The sequence below is a fragment of the Vipera berus genome, assembly GCF_964194415.1.
Source record: "Vipera berus genome assembly, chromosome: 7".
NCBI lineage: Eukaryota > Metazoa > Chordata > Lepidosauria > Squamata > Viperidae > Vipera > Vipera berus.
In genome coordinates this window covers 70,480,612-70,497,977 of record NC_138209.1, presented here as the reverse complement: position 1 = coordinate 70,497,977, position 17,366 = coordinate 70,480,612, and the positions used below count along the sequence as shown (strand labels likewise).

The following is a 17,366-nucleotide window of genomic DNA, read 5'->3' as shown; positions in this document are numbered from 1 at the left end:
AACGTTTATTTTAGACATGCTTTAGTGGCAGTGCTAAAAAAGACAGATGCAGAAGTAGATACAATTCGGAATAAAGCATTTTGTTTGCATTGTAACGTATTGGTAGAAGATGTTCTTCTTCTAGAGCTTTCTTGTTGTGGTTCGCTGCGAAGTCGTGTCCGACCCATCGCGACCCCATGGACAACTTTCCTCCAGGCCTTCCTGTCCTCTACCATCTTCTGGAGTCCATTTAAGCTCAGGCCTACTGCTTCAGTGACTCCATCCAGCCACCTCATTCTCTGTCATCCCCTTCTTCTCTTGCCCTCAACCTTTCCCAGCATTAGGCTCTTCTCCAGTGAGTCCTTCCTTCTCATTAGGTGGCCAAAGTATTTGAGTTTTAGCTTCAGGATCTGGCCTTCTAAAGAGCAGTCAGGGTTGATCTCCTCTAGGACTCACCGATTTGATCGCCTTGCAGTCCAAGGGACTCGCAGGAGTCTTCTCCAGCACCATAGTTCAAAGGCCTCAATTCTTTGGCGCTCAGCCTTTCTTATGGTCCAACTTTCACAGCCATACATTGAAACTGGGAAGACCACAGCCTTGACTATACGCACTTTTGTTGGCAGGGCGACGTCTCTGCTTTTTAGTGTGGTGTCTAGATTTGCCATGGCTTTCCTCCCCAGGAGCAAGCGTCTTTTAATTTCTTGGCTGCAGTCCCCCTCTGCGGTGATCTTGGAGCCCAGGAAAATAAAATCTGTCACTACCTCCATTTCTTTTAGAGCTTAGGTAGGGCAAATCAACAAGCAACCAAACTGCTCACGTTCTTTCCTTACCTTATTTTATTGATTCTATTTTAAAAGAAGACAAAGAGTTCAAGACTCGAGAGAGCTGCTTTGTTAAGCTTAAGCTTTCTCACCGCTCCCCCATGAAACAGCTCTCAATTCCATACGGTAAGACTTCACTATCGCATTATTTTCTGAACTTGAAAAATCTATTTTTTTTTCCTACTCAAGGGAAAAGTACCCTCAGCCTACTTGAGGAATGTTTTAAATATCAAGATATCTCCAAATGTAAAATATTGGTTCAGAGAGCTATGCTGTATCCCACATGCTGCCCCACCAGACTGCTTTACTTATACAGCGCTTGTGTTTCTTGCATGTATATTGAAAGACCTATGCCCCAAGATAAAAGTTTTCGATCAGTGTGTGCTACCTGCTCTAACATATGCCGGCGAAACACGGACACTAACCTCACAATTCGACACAAAAGCCACGAGCGGCGCAAAGAGCCATGGAAAGATATCTGCTCGGCATCACAAGACACGTCAGAAAGGCCCGCACACGGATTAGAAAACATACAAAAGCATACAATGCCATCAAGAGATTAAAAGAATGGAAATGGAAATGGTCACATAAGAAGAAGAACTGAGGGCAGGTAGATCAAGGCAGTCACAGAATGGATCCCATTTAATAAAAGGCATCCAACGAAGAAGACCTAAAACAAGATGGATCCACGACATCAGCCAAGTATGGCAGGCCCGATGGCAAAATAAAGCTCAGGACCGTATTAGTTGGAAATACGCGGAAGAGGCCTTCATCTTGCAGTATTTTTTATTTTTTTTAATTTTAATTCCATTTATATCCCGCCCTTCTCCGAAGACTCAGGGCGGCTTACAAGCTTAGCAGTAGCCTTCATTCTATGTATATGCTTGCTTATTAGGGCTTTCACACACACCCTAAGCGGCATTATTACAAAGTCAGCTTTATTGCCCCCAACAATCTGGGTCCTCATTTTACCTACCTCGGAAGGATGGAAGGCTGAGTCAACCTTGAGCCTGGTGGGATGCGAACCTGCACTAATTGCAGGCAGCTGGTGTTACTTAAGGAGGCATTAGCCCACTGCTCCACCAAGGCTATGGCTAAAATGGTGATGATAATGATGAAATTAAGAGACAACTAACCTTCCATTTTGCTTCAGGATAGAGGTATTGGTGATACAGGTTTATGCTTTGTCTTCTATTGCAGGGGTCCCCAACCCCTGGTCCGTGGACCGGTATCGGGCCGTGGCATGCCAGCAACTGGTCCGTACAAACAAGCAAAGGCCCATCGGTGAGATGCAGGCAGCACACAAAACCACACACTCTCCAATCCGTGGAAAAACCTCTCTCCACGGAACTGTCCCTGGTGCCCAAAAGGTTGGGGACCTCTGCTCTATTGCCTCTTAAACTTACTGCAGCCAATCTGATTTAGCAGCTAGTCATAATTACAAAGTCAGTTCCGAGTGAGGGCAATATTATTTACCCTCATTATATTTGCGGCCTTTCTTAAAAACTGCCACAAAGGGAAGCATTATTCTGAGCTCTCGATTCAGCAAAACAACAACAATAGATGACCCCTCACTTAATGCACAGGATTAAAAGCATACTTTCTGTTTGTCGTTTGAACGAGGTACACATATTTGAAGTGCAAATACATTGCCACATTTTTTTCGGTTGCTGTCCCACACACACAGAAATTATGCCAAAGAAATTACCTCTGAATAGACACGGCTAGGAGTACATTATTTTACAATACAATCATTCATGCATTTATCGAAAGATAGAGGTTATTAAATGTATTTCATTCCCATGAAAACAGGACATATTACATCCTTCAATTGCTGCTGTTATATTTATTTCCCTACACTAATAACCATAGTAACCAACAAAATTTTAACGCATATTGTACATGCTTTTTGCACACTAAATCTAATTTAGGTGAGGGAATTCTATATGGAAATCCTGTATGAAAACATTGCCTGCTTGAACTAAAAGTTATCCCTGTCGGAGGCATATGCACTTACCTATTATTTTCTGCAGCAAAGGTTGTAGCTCTGGTTCGTCGCAAATAGCTTGGACAAAGGCTTCTTTCACTTGACTTTCAGCCTCATTTAATTCTTTCTCAGGTTTGACTTCTCCCACTATGGAGTAAATATACACCAATAACAGAAGTAACTCTTGGGGCGTGTAATCATCCTCTGTCCTGTTACTATAGGACTTGATAATGGGTAGCAGTTGCTTCAGTGCGTTAAATAATGTTGACTCACCAATATTCTGAAACAAAACAAAACAAAATCCTTAATTTCACACTTTAAAATCAGAAAGTCAAAGATGAATCATGAGTCAAAGGCCTATACCCGAGGTGGCAAACCTATGGCACGGGTGCCACAGGTGGCACGCAGAGCCCTCTCTGTGGGCACGGGCGCCGTCGCCCCGGTCCTAGGCTTTCAGCTGGGTTTTATAAAACCTTTTTGCTTTAGGCCACTGCCGCTGTGTGTGAGGGGAAAAAAAGGTTCAATCAATCAATCAATTTCAACTTTTCAAGAGAAAAAAAAAAGATCTTGCAAAGTTGGAATTGATTGATTGAACTTTATAGTCCCACTCAATCTGCTGTTACCACTGCAGCCATGTCCCCCCAATGGGCCACGCCCCCCCATGGGCCATGCCCCCCCAATGGGTCACACCCACCCAATTGGCCATGCCCACCTGACACCCGACGATACATAAGTGGGTTTTGGGTTGCAGTTTGGGCACTCGGTCTCTAAAAGGTTCGCCATCACTGGCCTATACATCTTAAAATTATTTCAGGAGGTAAAAATTCAAATGCTGCTATTACAAATCTTGATTCTCTTTATAATAAACCTTTCCAATCGGTGTTCCCCTAGGTTTTGGACTACAGTGTGTCTATCATCCCTAGCCAGGAGGATCAATGATTAAAGTTAATAGTTGTTGCCTTGGAACATGAACATTGTAGACAGACTTCCAAACAATTTCATCCAGACACATTTTCCCAGCAAAATGATTTCACAGAGGCAAAGCCCGAGGATGGAGTGTGCTATTTTACATCATTGCTGCCAAGTCCATTCATAAAATAACATTATACAGTCTCTTAACTATTTCAAGGATAGTGTTTAAATACAGCGCGAAACGGCATTATCTTCCTGAAGTTTCATGGCTTGGTGGAGACTGGATATAATAATTGACTTATGTTTTCCATACAGAAGGAACAAAACTGGGTGTGTGTGTGTGTCTGATTTGTTTAAAATTGTGACTACCTTTTAATGGTAGAAATACTTTAATGGTAGAAAATACTTACATTGGGAAGAGAAAATATGCTTTAAAATGCTGTCTCTTTTCCTTGCATCTCTCTCTCTCTCTCTCTCTGGATTTCTTTATAAGAAGAAACTTCACTACCATCTCCTTAAAAGTCTAGCTTTTCTGTCCAGTCACAATAATTAAAGATAAATTTATCAGAGTTGTAATCTGACTCTGCCCTTTCCCTTGGAGATGCTGGATCTATTTCAAGGGAAATATGCAGATTTATTTTAAAACTGGATACGGATTATTTTTTAAAAAAAAGATCAATCCTAATTTTGAGCAGTATTCCCCAAAACTGTATATATTGGACCCTGATTCGGCTGTGTTCTGGAATGTCAAGTTGGAGAACTCCGCTGAATGCAACCTCACACAGAGAGGTTTTTGGAAGAAACTCACGGGCGCCTTTTATTAAACTTGGGTGGGGCTGTCAAGAGCATTAATAGAATTAATTCCATAAAATGTAATGTTGATATTACAGAGGGTAGCGAGATAATGCAGAAAAGAGCACCGGGAAGTTATCTGCAGACAGGGGCCCAAGTGATATCTGGAGGGTGCCAGGCTGAGAGAGAAAGCCAGTTGCTTCATTAACTGTGGTAGTTTTTACAGGTTATTTTCAACTTCCAGTTTCTTTTAAACTAGCATTTATATTTATGCTTAAAAGGAAAAAAATAATAAGAAGAATCTGCTTTATTGCCTGCTCAAAGAGGCTACAAAGGGCTTGTATTATAAGCACGGTCTTAGTCCTTGCACTTTGATCGTCTTCTGTGGGTAAAAAAAGAAAAAAGTGACAATCTCAGCTGCAGACTATAATTTGATTTAAGGTTCTCATTTTTAAAGAATTAGCATCTTTTTCTTAGAACAGGGGTAGGCAACCTCGGCTCTTTTATGACTCATAGACTTCAACTTCCAGAATTCCTGAGTCAGCTATGCTGACTCAGGAATTCTGGGAGTTGAAGTCCATGAGTCATAAAAGAGCCGAGGTTGCCTACCCGTCTTAGAACAAAATAAAGCCCCCCCCTGAAGGTCAGATTTTAATTCCCTTCAATAGAGCTGGAAGGGACCTTGGAGGTCTTCTAGTCCATCCCCCTGCTCAAACAGAGACCCTATTTCAGAAAAGTGATTGTCCAGTCTCTTCTTAAAAACCTCCAGTGATGGAGCGCCCACGATTTCTGAGGGTAAGCTATTCCACTGGTTAACTTCTCCTTAATTCCAGGTTGCTTCTCTCCTTGATTAGATGCCTAATTTTAATTTGAAATGCCTAAAATATCTTTGTCAGATATTCACAAATCTTTAAATAAACAAATTAAACTAATATATTAAAAAACACATTCTTCTGAATTAACGCTGACCACCCTCATTACCAAAGCAGTCGTCTCTGGAGAAACTCAAACTCCTTTCAATTAAAAAGGATTAAAATGCTTGGAATTGCATTTTAAAACAAAGCAGTAAATAAGCAATATAAACAAAAGAGGACAATTACACTGATTTTTTATTTTATTTTTTTGCAAAAGTTAACGAGAGAATCAGACAAAGTGAACGGGGAAACCACGATATTTATGAAGGCCCCATGTTTTGATCATTGACCTAGAATCAAACAGGGATAACGAGAATTCTTTACAATATTAAGGTCTTGAACTCTTCTTTTGGTCCTGGTTGCTGTTATTGCTGGCTGTCCTTCTTTTCTGCCTTTTGTAATTTTGGGGGAGAAATATTTTATGTGAATAAGCCTGCTGGGCTATAGAAAAAAATAATAATTCAACAGTCAATAAACCAGCGCTGTTAAGAGGGCTGGTGAACAACACGGAGAGTGAGGGGATTTGCCTCAAACAAAACCCATCTTGCAGTCTGTCATTAATTAGCCATCTCTAATGATTTAAGAGCTCTCAGCGCAATTACAAATCAATTAATTAAACTGACCAAATAGCCCCTAAAGCACCAGATTTTTTTTTTAAAAAATGGCCCAAATTTCCTGCTGGTTAGGTTGGCCGGCTGTTTAAGACTTCTTTAGCTATCATCAAGAGGTCCGGTAAAAGTAATAAAAAAAAATCGCCTCAGTTCTGAGCTTTTGAAAATGCTCACAAAAACAGCTGAATTGCCTAAAGATGGCTCCAAAAGAAGACCGCCACTTTGCCTAGTAAATTTCCCTCCTTTTTACTATCTTAGTATTTATCGTCTTCAAATGGTAAGATCACTAATGTAAGAGAGAGAAAATTCCTCTTAATCTTTTTCCCCCCCTTATCCTAGATGCCTCCTTCCCCTTTTTCTTTCTCTCACTATGGGTTTTGTTGGAGGTAAAAGAAAGAATAATCTGTCAAAAGCAGTGGTATGAATTTATTTATTTATTTATTTATTAATGGGATTTATATCCCGCCCTATCTCCCGAAGGACTCAGGGCGGCTAACAACAAAACATATAATAAGTACAGAAATTAAGATAAAAATAAAATTAAAATCATCTGTGCAATAAATTAAAATTAAAAATTAAAAATAAATTAAAAATAAATTTGCAGGCTTCTGCAGACTGTTTTGGCCAGTGGATAGATATAAAAGGAAAGGATGTGAATACACGTTATCGTAAGGAAAGGTTGCATTATTTTGCATATGTCATGGTTCGTATGTCATCCTGATTAAGACACCGATTTCCCTTCAGTTCTGCAGGATGTAATTTCGAATTAAGAACTGAAAAAAAAAATATGCAAAAGAAGCATATATTTTTGCTTAGTTCAGCAGTACATGATTAAGTGCCTGCTTTTTCACTTGGGAGATAAAAAATTTCCACATTAAAATTTTCACATTAGACATCAGAGGTTCTCTTTGGAAGTAGCTCCATTCTTGGCATTACCTATACACAGATTTTCTAATTCTGAACCAATATTAGAAATATAAACAGTTATACTTTGAAATAAAACATAACCATGCAATGGACTCCTCTAAAAAAAGGATAAAGGTATTCTTGGGACCATCTTGTTCCTGAAAACAAATTAACTAATTTGTTGTTGAGACGAATATCTAGGATGGGTTGATGTGATGTGATTTATTGTGCGCTAAACAACACTTTTCAATTAGGGGAGGGTTTACAATTATTGCCACCTCAATCAGTTATTGTACTTTGGAATCAAAGTTATACTTCAAAGTTATACTTCAAAGTTTCCATATTTAATATCCACCCTCTGGTTTTATTAATATAAACGCAAGTCCCTACTCCATTGCTTATCCCATTGGTAATGAATTTATTCCAGCCCAGCTTTGTAGTTAAATATTAGCTTGGCAATCCTAACAAATACTGACTTATTTGGAAAATGCCAGCTTGCCTAAGGACCAATTTGTGCCAATTTATTTACACGAATGTTCCAACTGCTATTTTAAACTAGTGTAGTTTATCCATCTACTATCTTTAATATGATTAATATATCCTTGCACTTTATTAAAAACCCAAAAAATATATGCCAAAACAAACTTCAGAAATTATTTACTTTAAGTCAGGAAGCTATGGAAGTGCGTCTATTGTAATGTTCCATAATTAAAATTAAATAGAACAGAATTTTGGCTGGGGGAAAAAATATCAATCATTTGAACAATCAAATGTAACAATTCTACACGATACTACATGTAAAAAAATTAAACTGTTCTTTCAACTATCCCTTATCTAACTTTACCTTAGAAGCATACCAGAATGTGAATAAATAACCGCCCTGGGTCCTGCGGGAGAAGGGCGGTATATAAGTTTAATAAATAATAATAAATAATAATAATAAATCTGAGCCATATGAAAAGGACAATTATATTCTACATCCTTAAAATTTTTTAATATGCTTAAAGGGAGAGGACCATTGTGAAATTCAGATAACTTTAGAATATGGAGGCGTTGTTTGAAATACGCTCTCCTTTCCTATTGCCCGATTTTAAAAAACAGGGCTGAGTGTATAAATTAATAAGTCACTGAAATTGAATTCCCTTCCTAAATTAAATCCAATTTATTCTAAAGGTGAAAAAAATGTGTTTTTTCTTAAAATGGGTATTCAGCAAGAATATGTATACATTCTGGGTTATTTCAGAGACAGAGAAATCCTCATCCTTTCTTTCTTCTGCCCAAAAAGCTTTTACTGTATATCCTCCTCGGTTATTTCAGCCAGCTCTGCGTTCTTCTCAAGGGGATTTTGCCAGATTCTGCTGTTGATTTTATTAGGCTGTAAAAGGAAGGCTTAAACAATAATGACCCAACTCCAATAACAAATTAAAAACCTATATTGTCGAGTACCAAGCCTTCTAAACAGGCACTCAATCCACCAGACTCCTCAAGCTACATTTGGGGGCAAAAAAAACCAACACAACAACTCAGGGTCCCCCCCCCAGTTCTTTTGCTGCTTCAGCTGTTTCATTGCCTTGGTGGCAGGCCAACAAAAATAGGATTTTCAGGCAGCACCAGAAACGTATAAAACAAGACTGGATATTATAACATGGATATCTGCAACAGTTTCAGCACTTTAGTCAGTTCCACTGGAAAATCCAAGGGATATTTTTCGAAGAAAAGGCCGTTAAACAGTAAAGCAGCTTAGAGAACTCCACAGATAAGTTGACATAACCAGTTGCAGAACTCAATCTACATAAGACTTCACCTTTATAAATTGGTACTATAAACCCTTACTTGAGTCCATGAGAATGACGGGGAGCAATAATATTCTACTTTAGTTAAAAATGGATTCAACTGCATGTAGAGTTCCTACATTAGTTTCTGCGTTAAATAGGCAGACTAGGAACTGTCCATAAAAGCAATGACATTGCCCCTTAGTTTTAGTTATGGCTAAAATGTATAGATTTTGGGAAGTTGATTGTACTTCACACAGCTTGAAAAGCTTGATTTGGATTCATTATATAAAACATAGTGTCCTTACTTCTAATCAAATAATAATAAAAAAATAGCATAACTGTATGGTTGACTGTATGGTTAAAAAGGGACGCGGTGGCTCAGTGGGTTAGGACACTGAGCTTGTCGATCAGAAGGTCGGCAGTTTGGCGGGTCAAATCCCGAGTGCCGCGTAACAGAGTGAGTGCCTGTTACTCGTCCCAGCTTCTGCCAACCTAGCAGTTCGAAAGCACGTAAAAATGCAAGTAGAAAAATAGGGACCACTACGGTGGGAAGGTAACAGCATTCCGTGCGCCTTTGGCGTCTAGTCATGGCGGCCACATGACCACGGAGATGTCCTCGGACAAATGCTGGCTCTTCGGCTTTGAAACGGAGATGAGCACCGGCCCCTAGAGTTGGAAACGACTACCACGCATGTGTGGGGGAACCTTTACCTTATGGTTGACTTATCGACTAATTCCACAATAGACACTTATTACATTCACAGCTACATACATTACATGGCTCTTTGCTCCACCCATAGCCATGGAAAGAGACATAAAAATGGAGCACTGACTGAATAGCTGCAAGCGCCACCTTGATTCTGTTGGTCCTCCCAGAGACTAACTAACCTATCTTCACCCTAAATGTTTCGTACAAGAGATTAAAATTGCAACCGGAGATTCCCAGGGTCATGGTCAACCAACCCAACTCATTAACAGGGGATTCCGATTTTATTTTCCTGACACGTAACCGTCAACAAATGCACCACCATTTTTTCCTAATGGCTGACAATATATGAGATATCCATGCGTACTTACAGTTAGCCCTTGATGTATGACTATAATGGAGCTTTCCCATTGTGGTCATAAATCAATGATCATAAAGCCGGTCACCCACAGGACTGACCTGATTTTATTACCTTTTTTTTTTTACAGAGGTGGTTTAGCAAACCCCACAGTTGATAAGTGATCGAATGAACCTTTATTGTCAAAGTACAACATGTATACATTGAGATTGGCTGAGCCTCCCTTCGTGCCCCCCCCGACAACTCACAGTGACAACAAACCCAACATCTTGTTACACCATGTGAGCTAATTCCACAACACACTGGCCTCGCAAGTCAATCATACATAAAGTTATTTCCCGTTCAAGAGCCCACGGGTAGAAGCTGTTCTTCAGCCTGTTGGTATGGCTGGCTATACACATAGTGTATCTCCTAAAGGTAAAGGTAAAGAGGTACTGACCAGGGTATGAGTTGTCCCTCAGAATTTTCCTCACTTTTCCAAGGCAGCGGGCCCTCGCAATGCTATCCAGTGGTGTCAGGGGACAGCCCACAATGTCTTGTGCTGTGCTCACCACCCTCTGTAATACTTTCCTATCCGTGGCTGTCAGACCAGCATACCAAACCACAATACCATACGAGAGGACGCTCTCTATAGTAGACCGGTAAAAGAAGGTCATTAGCCGTTGTTCTACCCTGTTCTTCCACAAGACCCTGAGGAAGTGGAGTCTCTGTTGGGCCTATCTGGCCACCTGGCTTGTATTGACTTTCCAGCTAAGATCTTCACAGAGGTAGAGTCCCAGGAATTTAAAGGAAGAACCAACTGTTTGCTAGCGGTCAGTTTTATTCAAAACTGGAAATAAAACCGTAAACGCCAGTTTTCGACAAAAACATTGTTAAAACCTGTCACGTGACCCCCGCAGGAGGCTGCAAATGGCTATAAATCTGGGCGGGTTGCCAAGCTCTCGAAATGTGCTCATGTGACTCTGGAGCGCAGAGAGCAACCGTCGAAAAACCACGTTCGTAAGTACTTCTGGGGATGTCTGTTGTAACTTTGAATGGTTACCAAGGGACTGCGCGTAAGTTGAAGACTAAACTTTTTTAAACAAACAAACAAACAAACCTAGATGTATTTAATTACGGGGGGGGGAAGGACTGGGTGAATGGGTGGGTGGTGATACTGCTATCTCTATTCTCTGCCTATTCTGCAGATGTCAAATTTGAACATTTTCAGCAACCGAATAAAATTAGCAGTAGGTGGTCCACTATCGCTGTGCAAAAAAGAAAAGAAAAGAAAAAGAAAAGAAAAGAATAGGAAAAAAAGAGGTTTTAATTAACCAAGAGCTCTGAAACAGATTGTTGTGCAAATACTGGCAACCCTTCAAACGAGGGGACAGGCCGCCCTTTATTCACAATGAAAAAGTTCTTAAGAGAGATTTTGATAAAGATTCGCCCTTCGTCCTTGCAGCCTGCATTTGTCATGTTTATGTAAGTGAGGGATATAAATCTTTTTTTTCCCTTCAAATGAACCCCCACTGTTCTTGAACCAGAATGCCTGTTATAAACGGCCTGTTTCCGTTTTGCCTGCTCCAGCAACTAAGGCACAGCCTTGCCCTGGACACAGTGGAACTAATTTAATGTCTTCCAGGCTTGATCCTCCACCTCCCCACACACCCCTTCCCCCGCCCCCCAGCTTTTATGAGTAGATTTTACACTGTGGATTACTGCTGACTTCAACAACGATTCATGTGAAAAGTGGAACTTGACTTGCTTTGCCGTTGCAAAAAGGATGCATCCCCAGCAAAAATGCCATCATCCGTGGAGGTTGAAAAGAAAACCCATCCTCGGACAAAACGGAAGTGGAAAGCACACACAAAACAATTCTACAACTCTCATGCAGGACGAAAACTTGCGGGTCTCGTGAGAAACAGGACAAGAGGTTTCGCAAACGGTTTCATTTGCCTCGGCAGCAGTCGTGCAACACCCTATGCAACTCATTTTTTAATGCAAGTTATGTTAAAAGCAATACTTTTTTTTCTTGCATTCTTTAACTTTTTCCAATGAAACAGGCTTATTTTTCTCTTTGTGTAATGTGAAGTATGTGTACTTGTTACAGAAAAAAAAAACCTCATTGGAAGGTGACTGAATCCTTTGTCTTCCTTAAAAAGTAAAGAGTCAGCAGATGGCAGTATTGCACCAAGTTGCTTACATAACAAAGTAAGCTCAAGGAAGGAAAAATATTTCTTTATATTACATTTCTGTTGCAGCATAATTTTCCAGACATAATAAACTTGATGTTAAATTTCAGCGGGGGAATGCATTCTTTTCTCTCTCTCTCTCTCTCTCTCTCTCTCTCTCTCTCTCTCTCTCTCTCTCTCTCTCTCTCTCTCTGTCTCTCTCTCTCTCTCTCTCTCTCTCTTGAATTCTTTACTACTTAGTGTAGTCGAGCTTGATTAACCACAATGGCATTAGTCACTGGTGTGTGACTGGTGTGAGAATACACACACGTACACACAGACACAATCACGTTCCTTCTGACCAATACCAGCCACACAGCAGTAAGAATCTGAAAATGATTTCTAGTACAGACACACACACACACACACACACACACACACACACACACAGACACACTAAACACGCTGCATATGTAACCTTTGAAATAAAATACATCCTTTACACTGTAAGGGGAAGGACAGAAGCTTGCAAAAGATTTTGCACAGGCAAATATTTATAAGCGCCACAATATTGAGAAAGGGAAGAGAAGTCTCCATTGCGATGTCTTCCCAATACTAGGATCATTCTACTGATGACTCTCCATAATGGACAAAGGGCATATGTTCTAGCACAAACAGTCATTCTTAGTTGTGGCTTCTGCACGGCTAATTGGCGATCTCTCTCACATTCTCAGATTCCATTCATGGATTCTGTGAAACGTAGGGGAGGACGAAGGAGAATTAACGATTGCGCCATGACCCCAAAATATAAACCTAATTAAAGCTTTCTGAGCCTGGAAGGTTTAGAAGATAATTAAGGAGTGGGGGAAAAAAAAGGTTTGTTTTTATTTTTTGTTTTTAAATGATGTTGTGTCACTGTGTGGGTTTATCATTCGAAACAAACACAGGCATTCAATTATCGTGTGTATAATTCCAGGGATCTTCTCGGACAACAGTGGCGGGCAGGGTATTGTCAGGGGAAAGACAATAGGTAACGTTGCCAAGAAACCTTTGTCAGTGCCGTTTTACTCAGTCCCACGTTAATTAATGGAGGCAAAACATAACATTTGAGCAAATGTCATTTAATCAAATGTAGCTGTGGGTCATTCAAGGTCACCAAACAAACAAGCAAACAAACAAACAAAATCGAAAGCAAGCTTTTGTTCGGGAACCGAAGGCGCCACAAATAGCGCCTCTCCTATTTTGTTATCCCAGTCAGGCACAACTACGTTACTAGCAGGAGTTAGTAGCATTACTAGCAGGATTCAAAGGAAGACCCTGATCCATTTGCAGCCAGCCATCTAGACAGGAGGGATTCATTCTCTCCTGATTCCCATTCGTGCCGAGGATGATGAGTCATGGATCCTAAATCGTGCCCCAGATAATGATCACCGAGTTGCCATTATCATAGTCATACTGCAATCACTGACTGAGTGACATCATGAGGTAAAGATGCTCTTTGAATGTCTTTTTTTAAAAAAACAACAACAACCTCAAATCAGTTGAAACTGAGTTATAGACACATACACAGAGGAAAAGATAAGACGTTTTGCAATATTGGATGCGTCTCCCTTAAAACATTTTGTAGTAAAAACTGAATTTGATAGGAATTCAGAGCTCAAGGACCTCTTGGTCTTTTGTAGTTCTACTCAAACTTTAAGGAGGGGCGGGGAGGGAAGTGTAACCTCTTCTTATAGAAACAGTTAGCTAAATGGAGCAAATCTTATTTATTTTATGACCGGGAAAACAGTTTATCTTAGGAGTAGCAGGATACAACCTAAGGATTACTTATGCTCTTTTCTATATCTGAGATTCAGACAAATCTCAGGCCTTCATTCCCTTCATTTATCTGTTTCACATTTTCAACAGTTTGCTGAAACCTGACATGAATTTTAAATAAATAAGCACGAATCCTTCAGTGACATAACCTTGAGATAAAACTCATTCACAATAAAAGAAATACAAGTGGCAGCATATAGCCCAACAAATGTTCTTCTGCAGTGGTAAGCTCTTCAGGACTTACATCCTTTCGAAGTAGACCATCTATATCTGGTTCCAAATAAATTATATTTGGCACTGACAGTGTACTTTAATTTATGTATAAACTATTATAGATCATATGGCAATCAAAAAGCATGAGACAAACAGTTATGCTGCACAGGGACACAAAAACACAACGTGACTTACTGCAACCCAGTCACTCCTAATTACGCAAAATATATTTCCGTTATCTTTTGAAGTTTTGCCTTTTCAAAATACTATCTGGAGTAAAAGTTAAGTCTAAGTTATTAAGATACACTATCAAGCATATCAAACTATCAAACTCAAATCCTTTGCCACCTAATGAGAAGGAAGGACTCACTGGAGAAGAGCCTAATGATGGGAAAGATGGAAGGCAAGAGAAGAAGGGGATGACAGAGAATGAGGTGGCTGGATGGAGTCACTGAAGCAGTAGGCGTGAGCCTAAATGGACTCCAGAAGATGGTAGAGGACAGGAAGGCCTGGAGGAACGTTGTCCATGGGGTCGCGATGGGTCAGACACGACTTCGCAACTCACAACAACATTAAGCATAAACAAGCCAGGAGATGTTTACCAGATGTAATACATACAGTATGTATCTAGTCCTTGTAAATCAATGTGTCTACATAATTGGCTGTCATAAAATTATAGGTAATACTAACCAGTTTAAAAATACACATATTCAACAGAGCCAATTATTCAAATTAATTTTTTTCTTTCTTAAATGTCTAGCCTTTCAAGACAATCCACCTGCAAAATTAATGGTTTTCCCGCTTAAATATTATAGAGATATACCTATCAATTAACTACTATACAAGCTGTGACCTATTTGGTCATAGTTTAAGAGATATTTCCTTACTGGATTCTTTAATGCTTTCAAACAGTGGCAGAACTTCTAATGTACTTGAAAAGTTCTTAAAAGATTAGTGAGATGTTCAGAGATATATCTGCCTTAAAAGTAGCCCATGCAGCACAACCCAACATCAGCACAGAAAATGTTTCATGAGATTATGCTTTACAATAATTTTTTATGCCATTAAAATGTTTTATTAAATTTGCAAAATTTCAATTCCACAAGTCATGTATGTGTTCCAGATTTTGGATGCATTCTGTAAGTTAGCCCATTGGAGGTACCTTTCTTCAAGAATTGTTGCCCTATGATGTACTATGTTTCATTCAAGTTACAGAAACAAGTTTTAGTAAAAGAGTATAAAGGGCAACAAAGATGATTTGAAATGGAGTATGTCTAGTTTAATGAAGAGAAGGACGAGGGGGGAAACAATAGCAGTGCTCCAGTATCTCAGGGGTTGCCACAAAGAAGAGGGAGTCAAGCTATTTTCCAAAGCGCCCAAAGGCAGGACAAGAAGCAATGGATGGAAACTAATCAAGGAGAGAAGCAACCTGGAACTAAGGAGAAACTTCCTGACAGTGAGAACAATTAACCAGTGGAACAACCTGCCTCCAGAAGCGGTGAATGCTCCAACACTGGAAGTTTTTAAGAAGAGACTGGAGAGCCATTTGTCTGTAATGGTATAGGGTTTCCTGCCTGAGCAGGGGGTTGGACTACATGACCTCCAAGGTCCCTCCCAACTTTTTAATTAACTAGTGATAATTGGAGGACTGGAGGCCAAAACCTATAAGGAACGGTTGCTGGAATTGGGTATGTCTAGTTTAAGGAAGAGAAGGACGAGGGGGGACAGGATAGCAGTCTTCCAGTATCTCAGGGGTTGCCACAAAGAAGAGGGAGTCAAGCTATTCACCAAAGTGCCTGAAGGCAGGACAAGAAGCAACGGATGAAAACTAATCAAGGAGAGAAGCAATCTGGAACTAAGGAGAAATTTCCCAACAGTTAAAATGATTAATCAGTAGAACGACTTGCCTCCAGAAGTTGTGGATGCTCTCAATCAAGAAGAGACTGGACAGCCATTTGTCTGAAATGGTATAGGGTTTCCTGCCTGAGCAGGGGTTTGGACTTGAAGACCTCCGAGGTCCCTTTCAACTCTGTTCTTCTCTTAGCAGCATATACATGCATTTCCGATAGAGCTGATCCACAAGATGGCAATGCCAGTTGCTGCTTAGTACAAACTAAATGAATACTTTGATCTTGCCCATAACACAAAATGGCAATTAAGGCCAACAGGGAAATGGTGAATGCCCAAGGCATTGTTTCACCATCAGTTGAGGACAACTTTGATAGCTTCTGGGAATTTCTTCAGGGGAAGAAATTCAGATAGACTTCTCGCCCAACAACTGAATACCTCCTCTGATGTCCTTCAAAAAAAGGACATTGAATTTTCCACCAATGTCCTCTCAATTCCACTGGCACCAGCTATATCCGAGCATGCTTACCTCAATGGAAATTTGCCACAGCCTGAAAGAGCATCTGGGGGTAGGATGGGTTATCAGAGAACACCCACAATCCTGGCCCACCAGGTTCCTCCTCTAGACGTGTTATGACTCTAGACCTGTTACACCAATCAACCAAATAAAATCTTAAGACATTCTACCAAACACTGGTGTTTACTCCACATGTAATTCATTTTTTATCACAAATCCCAGCTCCGGACACATTGAGATTTGACACAGCTCTCAAGGATCCAGGAAAAAATATTTAGCACCTGTGTAATTTCTACCATTTATTCTAATGCCGCTAGATATACCGTATCGTAACTTGAAACCGTTTCTTCCCCTCAAACTGATTCCAAAAGGTCCCCCAGCTCCATGTTACTACCACTGATGAGGATCAATTAAGTGAACTTCAACCACCCCCATCCAAAGTGGACCACAATGTCCAACTGACAAATTCATCTCAACCCCCAACAGGCATAACATCCTTCAACAGAACTGTTGGCCCAATCCTCCAGTCACCTAACTCCTTCAGAGATCAAAGAAGGGCGGGCCTCCCTTATTTCCTGAAACATCACTAGTTGCTAGGTGCAAGGCAATTAACAAAACCACAATTGTGCAAGGCCACTCTATGGATCTTACAGTCTTGTTGATGCTGCTCCTTCTAACAGCTTAATAGTCACAAGGAAGCGTTCTGCGACCCAGAATTTTTCAGAGGCAGACTATTCAATAACTAAGCTAGACTTTCTTTGCTTTAAGCCACAGGCTTCCCTACTCTGGGCTCGAAATAGCACTGCATCCTACTTCAGAAGATAGAAAATTGAAAACCTTACGGGGGTCACATAATGCAACGTCTGACTAAAGAAAATGAATGTGTACACAAGAGATAATTGCAGTGCGGAATGGGAAAGCTTGACTTCAGTTGCAATTCCTGACCTATTTTTTTTAAAAAAAATGAAACATAATGGGTTATAAATCCAGAGACAGATGCTTAAGGAAAGGATTTGGTACTACTTCCCCCCCCCCTTTTGTTTATTTTTCTTCCAT

The 17,366-nt window shown here is 40.2% G+C and overlaps 1 protein-coding gene across 1 annotated transcript in view; it reads right to left on the bottom strand.

Moving 5' to 3' along the window:
* SCFD2 (sec1 family domain containing 2) overlaps positions 1-17,366 on the bottom strand; it is a 156,008-nt gene that overhangs the window by 94,558 nt on the left and 44,084 nt on the right. Inside the window, exon 5 of the mRNA XM_081332685.1 lies at positions 2,818-3,067. Coding sequence (XP_081188811.1) covers positions 2,818-3,067 — 250 coding nt within the window. The remainder of the gene's footprint in view (positions 1-2,817; positions 3,068-17,366) is intronic.